The 9,068-nt window shown below is 51.5% G+C and overlaps 1 protein-coding gene across 1 annotated transcript; it reads right to left on the reverse strand.

The window, feature by feature from the left end:
• Positions 1-141: 141 nt before the first annotated feature.
• On the reverse strand, positions 142-7,855 carry LOC144222980 (keratin, type II cytoskeletal 3-like). The gene is given in 9 exon segments (XM_077753682.1): positions 142-193; positions 195-224; positions 767-987; positions 1,849-1,974; positions 3,052-3,216; positions 3,451-3,546; positions 4,176-4,236; positions 5,251-5,471; positions 7,214-7,855. Coding segments are annotated over 9 exon segments (1,614 nt in total).
• Positions 7,856-9,068: the final 1,213 nt, after the last annotated feature.

A 9,068-nucleotide genomic window follows, 5' to 3' on the forward strand; every position in this document is an offset into this window, starting at 1 on the left:
TGAGACTCCGCACAGGACGTGAGGGCGGGCAGCCAGTCAAGAGAGGAAGGAGGGACTCAGCCGCTGGGTTACCCTGGCCACCACCCAAGAGCTCTTCCCAGCCTGCAGGTGGGATGATCTCACAGCAGCGCTGGCCCACGATTAATCCCAATCGTCCAACCCCTTCCCAGAGAAAGCACTGGTACTCACCGATGCTAACGGAACTCTGGCACTCTCCAGACATCCTGTGGGAAAAGCAGACACCAGTGTTAGTGACTCGTGCAGCTCCTCCCTTTGCTAGATGCACCTTGCATAGGTCAACAGCAATTGACGTTGGCAATAAGAAATAGGATGGACTAAGGATGGGTAAGGTTGTACTTCAATCTACTAACATCCCCCAGAGTAACGGTGGAGGGACATCACCTGGCCTACCCATCCTCTCTTTATTCAGTAAATATTATTTGAATCCATATGGACCAGGGTCCTGTATCCAAGGGCCAGGTTATAGGAAACAACTCTTCAGAACTCTACATTAAGGCAATAATAAAGAAATGGCCTAGAAATAATATTTATGCCTATGACTCCTCTTTGCAGACATGCGTTTTACAGCAAAGACATGGGACAGGAAGGGTGGGGAGGTCTACCCAAGATAAGGTGCTAGTGGTGTCACTATTGTACAGAAAACACAGCTCTCGGGAGGTCTGGCAGCATTTTGCAGCCCTGTAAAGGAGGAGGAAAGCCACTGGGTGTCATGGCCTGTTGGGGAACCAGAGCGATTCCCACTAACCTGCACTCTTCGCCCTCCAAGAGGGTCCGGTAGGTGGCGATCTCAATGTCCAGGGCCAGCTTGACGTTCATCAGCTCCTGGTACTCCCGGAGCAGACGGGCCAGGTCCTCCTTGGCCTGCTGCAAGGCAGCCTTGAGGTCTTGGAGCTTGGCATTGGCATCCTTGAGGGCCAGCTCCCCACGCTGCTCTGCATCAGCGATGGCTGTCTGCAGGTTGGCATTCTAGGTAGAGGGGGCCAGCAGTCTGATTTAGATTCAAGTGACATACACTGAGGGCCTGCACTATGTGCTTGGTGCCTGCATGTGGATCACCGCATGCTGGGCAAATGAGGAAACTACTGCCCACAGAGGTGAAAGCCTGGGCCTCCGTCTAGGTCCTGGCACATCAAGGAGTTGAGTTAGTGACACCTGGCTTCAAGGACCTAGCCCAGCTTAGGAGGAGTCAGACTCTACCTTTCTTTACTTTTTTTTTCTTTTTAACATTTATTCATTTTTGAGAGAGAGAGTGCAAGTAGGGGAGGGGCAGAGAGAGGGAGACACAGAATCTGAAGTAGGCTCCAGGCTCTGAGCCGTCAGCACAGAGCCTGACGTGGGGCTCAAACCCACGAGCAGTGAGATCATGACCTGAGCTGAAGTCGGACGCTTAACCGACTGAGCCACCCAGGCGCCTTGCTTTTCTTGCCTTTCATGGTAAGAGACTGAGCATCTTCTAAAGACTTCCCTCCTCCAAGAAGTCTCCCTGAATTATCAGAGATACTTTCTCTCTGACCTAGCCCATCTAGATGTAGGCTTCCTGAGCTACTCTCCCAATTCATTCTTCACCCAATTTGCTTCTTTCCCCAACTTCCCTAACCTTGCCTGTATTCAGTATTTCTGACCCACATCAGCAGCCAGACTCCAAGGAGACAGGACCTGGGTCCACATGACAAGCTTTGCTCAGTTCCAGCCCAGAGCTGCACCTGGTCAATCTTAGCACGTATGCATCTAGGACATGATTTCACTGTGGTAAGGACTGAGCCCTGAGATATATGGGGCAAGCATAAGGCCGTAGTCTTGGACACGTGCTCTTTCTCCTCTTCCCACCTGCTTCTTGACGCTCTCAATCTCAGCCCGCAGCTTCTGGATCATTCTGTTGAGCTCAGAGATCTCACTCTTGGTGCTCTTCAGGTCATCCCCATGCCTGCCGGCCGTGGTCTGCAGCTCCCCCAACTGTGTCCAGGAAAGAGTCACCCTTTCAGAAAGCCAGCAAGTGCCTCACAGCTCCCCTGACCCAACCCTTCATGTCACACACAAGGAAACCAAAACACACACAGACATATGACTAGTGCGAAGTAACCCGTTTGGAGGAACCAGGAGCTCGCGCCCCTGCATCAGGGCACCTGTCTTCTAGCACAACAGCTGCTGTTTGTGGAGCAGACATTTTGCACCAGACCCTGTGCTTGATCTCATACTTCACAATGATCTGATGAGAAAGGCATGGTTACCTCCATTTTATGAGCGGGAAAACTGAGCACAGACTGCTTAAGTCCCATGACTCATCCAGCCATCCAGTGACAGTGCTGGAATTTGAATGCAAACATTGCAGATGCTAGAACCATCTTCTTAACCAGCAGGCTGTCCCTCCATGGATAGAAGATAGAAGAGTCAGCAGTACACAGGCCAGCTGATCCCCCATTCAGATTTGGGAATGGAAAGAGGGGGAGAGAACTCCTTGTGCCTGTAATCCCTTTGCTCCACTTACCTCTCCCTCCACCCACTTCTTTCCAGACACTGGCTTCAATCCCTCAGTGTGATTGAATCAGAGCACACAATGACAAGGTCCAGATTAGTGGAGGGAGATGGAAGTGTTCCCAGCAATAAAGGGAATGTAATCAGAGGGATTAAGAATTTCTTGGCCTGGGCATACTGACATTTTAGGAATAATAATTTTTTGTTGGGAGGCAGGGTCATGCATTATAGAATGTTCAGCAGCATCCCTGACCTCTACCCACTAGACCCAGATGTGATGACCAGAAGTCTCTACAGACACTATCAAATATCTCCTAGGAGAAAATCATGCCTTCCCCTCCTGATGAGAAGCATGAAGTTAGAGCAAAATCAGAGCTCTCCTATTAGGAAGGGAGATGCATGTGGATGAGGCCAGACCAGGAAGGCAGTGAGGGAACTGCCATACTGGAGATAGAGAAAAGAATGACTCGGAGGCAAGGTCTGCCCTCCTGGATGGCCTGCTCAGGTAGCTTAATGGGGGTGCAAGATTCCCATGAGTTACACGATGGTGTCACCCACCTTGGTCTGGTACAGCGCCTCAGCCTCAGCCTTGCTCCTCTGGGCGATCGCCTCATACTGCGCACGGACCTCGGCGATGATGCTGTCCAGCTCCAGGCAGCGGTTGTTGTCCATGGACAGGACCACTGACGTGTCGCTGGTGTCTGCCTGCATCTGGGACATCTCCTGCAGAACCAGGCAGACAGGCCCATTCCTGAGCAGATCCATACCAAGGCCCCCCAGAAGATGAGGAGTCAGCTCTGGAGGGGTGGGGACGGACTGAGGGTCAGGTGGGAAGGTGTCACTTTTGTCAGAAGCATGGATGTGACTCAGGCGCCTACTGGTGAGCTCTGAGGGCCTTCCTCTCCAGGAGGTGGAAGGCAAGTGGGGCAGAGGCTTAAAGGTGAAAAGCCCACTTACAGCATCATAGAGGGCCTTCAGGAAGTTGATCTCATCCGTCACATTCTCCACCTTGGCCTCCAGTTCCACTTTGGTCATGTAGGTAGCGTCGACATCCTGGAGACAGTTCAAACACTGTTCCCTCCAGCCCGTGGGCTGGCCCTGTCCTGGGCCATGAGGAAGGGGCCACCAGAGCCCCTCCCCTCAGGAGAAATGAGGACCATTCAGGCATGTCTTAACAGGACTAAACCACTGTCTGGCAGGCTAGGCTGGTGCATACCCAACAGAGAGGAGCAAAAGAGGCTAAGGGGCTGAGAGGGGGAAAGGAGATCAGGGCTGGGACCACCACATTGGGCCCAGGAGGAGGAGGGTTTGTGAGTGTGTAACACTCAAAGTTTCTCTTTAAATGGCTCCTGGGAATGTACTCCTGAAAACACAAAACCCTATTTCCTCCCTTTGTAATCAAAATTCAAGGCCTAATCAGATTCATAAGCCCCACATGGCCATCAGGGATGGGCATCGCCAAAGGCTGGCAGGCCCTTTATAGCCTGCCCCAAAGATCCTTCAAGCCCTACCCCTGCCTGCCCTGCTCAGTGGGCCCCCTCCCTGGCCCCAGCTCTCACACATATAGCCTAAAGGAGACCCTCAGCATAGCAAAACTAAACTCATGCTTCTCCTTAACCTTTGAACCATTCTGCTTGGTGGGGCTTTGGAGGGGGAGGTGGGGGTGGGGAGGGATCCTTCACCTTCTTCAAGACCACGAAGTCATTCTCTGCAGCTGTGCGCTTGTTGATCTCCTCTTCATACCTGTGAGATAAGGGTCCCTTTCTGGTCCGCCTCCTCTAGGACATCCCCATGGCCCCAGAGCACTTTTTATAAGTAACATGGACTCAGGGCTTCTGCCAGTTTCACTCAAGACATGTGTCATTGCAATGCACAGCCCTTCTGAATTCAAGTGAGAGTTCATTCAACAGATGCTCTACTTTGTGCCAGGAGCCACTTAATAATGGTGATGGTTATTACTGGACCCTGGAGTAGAAGCCCCTTCCTAGTGGATTTCTATTTTAATTCATCCCAAAAGGCTTCCTGGAAAATTTTGGATTTTTTAAATCCATTTCTAAGACCAAAGGGAGATGGCTGAGGTGCCAGGTGCTTTTGGGAGGGAGGTGAGTGGTGGCAACTCGTGTGTATAGTGAGTATAGTAGCCCCATGACTCCCAGTAGACACTTAACATAGTAATGAAACCCAAGAATGGGTTGCTAAGAATGTGCCAGGTTCTGCTTCATGAATTATGCTTGTATTAACTCATTGAATGCTCATTACAACCAACGGGGTAAATACACACAGTCTTTCCATTTTACAGTGAGGATACTGAAGCACAGAGAAGCTAAGGCACTTGTCCAAGATCACAGAGCTCATGAGTGGCAGAATGGGGCTTGACCAAGGCACAGCAAGTTGCTACTCACTGAGAAGTTATTGACAGGGGAAATAAAATTCCTATTCAGAAGAGAAGTTAATGACAGTCTAGCCCAAGGGAGGACAGAGGATGTTAGCTGAGTCTGTTAGCTTCAGAGTATCTTGGAACTCCCCAGAATTATATGTATATACCCTTTCAATAAATTCTCAAAAGGACTTCCACCTCAAGCAAGCCATAAGCCACTCCTTTAAAGACTGGGCTATTGAGAGTCAGGGAGGATGGGGTAAATTCTACAAGCTTGCAGCCAGCTGGAATAGAGTGAAGCCAGAGCCCAGGCCTCCTGCCCCTCCGTTCCTCCCATCCTCCAGCCCACCCGCCTCACCCAGGGATGGGGCAACACTCACCTCTTCTTGAAGTCTTCCACCATCTCCTCCATGCTCCTCAGCTCACCCTGCAGCTTGTCCTTCTCCGTGTGCAGCCCATCCAGGAAGGCCTTGAGGCTGCTGATGTAGTTCTCAAAAAAAGGCTCAAGGTTGTTGTTGCTGGTATTAGAACTGGAGTTCTGCTCCTGCAGGAGGCTCCACTTGGTCTCCAGGACCTTGTTCTGTTGCTCCAGGAACCGCACCTGCAGCCAGTGAGAAGAGCACCAGGGAGCTGTCTGGGGCCAGCTCCAATCATGGCAGCTCATGATGTCCCCAAAGTCCCAGGGGTCTCCTCCTCTCTCTTGCAGGGCTGCATTTTGTAATGCTGCAGTAGTTTAGTGCTAACCCCGTGTGGACAGCAGCACTGAGGTAATGCAGGGCAGGCAGAGACCTACTGCACAGGTAAGGAAGCCGAAGCCCAGAGATGACCAAGAGCACACGGCAAGTCAATGACAAAACACAACTGACATTTCCTGATACTTAGGCTTGATGATCTTCCTGCTATGTCATTCATTCATTCCTCAATCATTCATTCCTCAGTCATTTAGTATTCAACAAGTAGCAGGAGATTCCAACATCCAAGAGTAGATAGAGTCCCCAGGAAGAGGTTTGCTCCTGGACCACCAGGTACACTGCACTAGTGTGGGAAATGGCAAAAGCCATAGGGGACTGGCTTTCAGGCAGCCCTTGTCCCAGGAACAGGGTCCAGACACACCTAGAGTCAGCCCCATCTGACAAGCCTGGTTAAATGTAGGGCTCAGCTGCATTTAAACTGAACCACTAGTTAAAAGTTCAAGGCCAACTGTACAAACATGTAGAATAAATATCAATCAATTGGCCATTCAACATTTGCAGAGCACCGAGCTCATGCCAGGCCTTATGCTGGACACTCAAGACCCTCAAGACCTTAGAATCCTCACTGAAGAATGATGGGAGCTTCTGCTGAGAATCCCTTGGGTGGTGAAGCCCATCTTCTGTTCTGTAGAGGAACAGCATTGCCACATCCCTTTCTACCTTTCCATGAATAATGTATCTGGACACCCGGGTGTCTGCTGGGAACTAGCAGGTCACTGGACTTTGAAGAGTTTCACCTCTACAGAGTTTGGGTATTCCAATATTAAGACACTTTTCCTCCTTCAGCTTTGCCCAGGACACTTATGTAGGGCAATGGGACCCCAAAGAGTCCCTACAAACCTTCTCTTTAAGGCCTAATATTGTCCCAAGGTCACAAAGAGATTTCACCACATCATACTCAACAGTATGGCTGAAACCCTCAGTCAGCAGCTGCCCAAATGTGCATACCATCTGGTCACCACCACAATTATCATAGTGTTCTTACACGGAATATCCAGAGCACAGAAATCCCTAGGAAACATCTCAGCCTCACTTGCACATGTACACATGTATTCAAACGTCAAATGGCCTCAACAGCCCCATCTCCCCATGCTGAAGTCTTTCTGTGAGAACCACCAAGAAGGTACCCCTCTCCCCTACTCCATCCCACCTCCCAAAACCTCTCTGCATCTCTCTCCTTAGGCTGATGGCAGATGGACTTTTCTCTCAGACAAAGCCAGGTTGGGCAGAGTTGGCCTCTCTTTCACAAGGAAGCAGCTCACAATTCTCCTGGCACAGAAGAGTTCTGTGCTGGGGTTTCAGAGGGCAACAGTGAGGGGACATCCATGATGGCAGCAACAATCCCAGCAGTGCCTCTGATGAACCACAGTGATGGATCATGAGGACGATGCAGTAACTCCATCCAACAGGGGATGAGATATTCCCATCATCTGCTTCTACATTAAGCAGGCCCACCACCTGCTGCCATGCCATGAGGCCCAGGTTGAACCCGCAAGTCCTTCCTCAGATCCATAATAAGAAGAGGAAAAAGAGACCAAACCAGTTAGGCCAGGTTTTCTCTTACTGTTCAGCTGTCCCAATATGGGCTCACCTTGTCAATGAAGGAGGCAAACTTGTTGTTCAGAGTCTTGATCTGCTCCTTCTCCTGGGCCTTTACTTGCCCAATCTGGGGGTCAATCTCCACATTGAGGGGCTGCAGGAGGCTTTGGTTCACAGTCACTTCCTGGATTCCCCCAGGGAAGCCACCTGGACCACCAGGCCCACCAAAGCCACCAGGGCCACCAAAGCCACCGGCTCCTCCACCAAACCCTCCAGCACCTCCTCCAAAGCCTCCAGCTCCTCCGCCAAAATTCCCAACTCCTCCAAAACCCCCAGCCCTTCCACCAAAGCCCCCTCCCATCCCTCTTCCACCACCTCCAAAACCACTGCCACCTAAACGTCCCCCACTGGCACCCCCAAACCCTCCAGCCTGGGAGCTGCCTCCAGCCACACTGATGGAGATATTCTTGTTCCCACCAAGATTGTAGAGGCTCCTGCTGCCGAAATCTCCTCCCATCATGGCACAGGCTGCAGACCCACCACTGCCCCAGCCTGAGCGGGACGTTGAGGAGGATCTGGTGGAGCTGACCCGGCTCTGGCCTGACACCACAGCTGAGCGGCCACTGAAGCCCTGGCGGTGGCCCCCGCTGGAAGATCTGCAAGACTGTTGGCTGTGGCTGGCCTGGCAGCTCATGGTGGACAGCGAGGTATTCCAAAGGAAGCGTGGATGGGAAGGCTAGAGGAAACTCAGACACCTTCTGAAGTTCTGGGCCGGAGATGGCCCTTATATGGGGCCAGGGTGCTTGGCCAGCTCATGGTGCCAGCCAACTAATTGAGGTATTATCAGCTTTGGTTTGCCTGGCAGCAAGAGGTTGAGTCCAAAATTCATAACACACCTTGGTAATCACCCCAAATTTCCAAATTGCTTTGTTTTCCCAGGGTTACTCACCTGAAATAAGCTTAAGTTAGGAGAGAGGCCATCCTGCAGGGCTGGACACAGCCCCTAATCCCCAAAAGACTTATACTCCCACCTGGGGAGTGACAGGTCAGCATTTCCCTACCAGTCCTGCATGCCCACGGCCACTCTGGCAGCCATCAGGACATTACAAGATGGGTGCAGAGCCCCAGCGAGGACCTTAGGGAAGAGCCAGGAAGAGAAAGACTAAGGAGGAAGTGAGGAGATGCCAAAGTCAGGGAAGGGGCAGCAGCTGCCCTTGGGGCTCTTGCCATCCAGCGAAGAGAAAACACGTGTGTGAAACACACACAGGACAACTTCTCAGCCACAGGGGATTTGGAAGGAGAGCTGGGGTGAGGAGGAGAGAAGGGTCAGACTGAGAAGGGTAGGCACGTGCAGTGGACCAAGAGAAAATATAGACCATGGCTAAGGCCAATGAGAGGGAGGGGAGCAGGCAGGGAGAGGGGCCCATAGGGAAGGGAAAGCTGGAAGAAGGCCAATCCAGCCAGGAAGCAGGTGTAGACCACCTCATCCAGGCCTGAGAGACTACCAACCTTTCCTCTTCACGTTAGGATTCCCAATGCCTCCTCCCCTTGGCTCAGGTGAGAGACACCACTTCCCACCTGGGAAGGTTGCATTTTCTCCCCAGGAAATTTTAAGAAAAATGAGAACTATAAAAATTACCCCTGTTCCGCAACTGGGCAGTGGCCACTTAACTTGAGTCAGATCATATGCCAGTGAAGGCTCTTTTCCACCATGAGTTTTCTGAAGAATTTTTTTTTTTGAGAGAGAGAGAGAGAGAGAGAAAGGAGTGAGCACAAGCAAGGAAGGGGCAGAAAAAGAGGGAGACAGAATCGGAAGCAGGCTCCAGGCTCGGAGCTGTCAGCACAGAGCCCAACGCGGGGCTCAAATTCACACACACTGTGAAATCATGACTTGAGCTGAAGTTGGA

The sequence above is a fragment of the Crocuta crocuta genome, unplaced genomic scaffold (assembly GCF_008692635.1).
Source record: "Crocuta crocuta isolate KB4526 unplaced genomic scaffold, BGI_CrCroc_1.0 scaffold30, whole genome shotgun sequence".
NCBI classification, from domain to species: domain Eukaryota; kingdom Metazoa; phylum Chordata; class Mammalia; order Carnivora; family Hyaenidae; genus Crocuta; species Crocuta crocuta.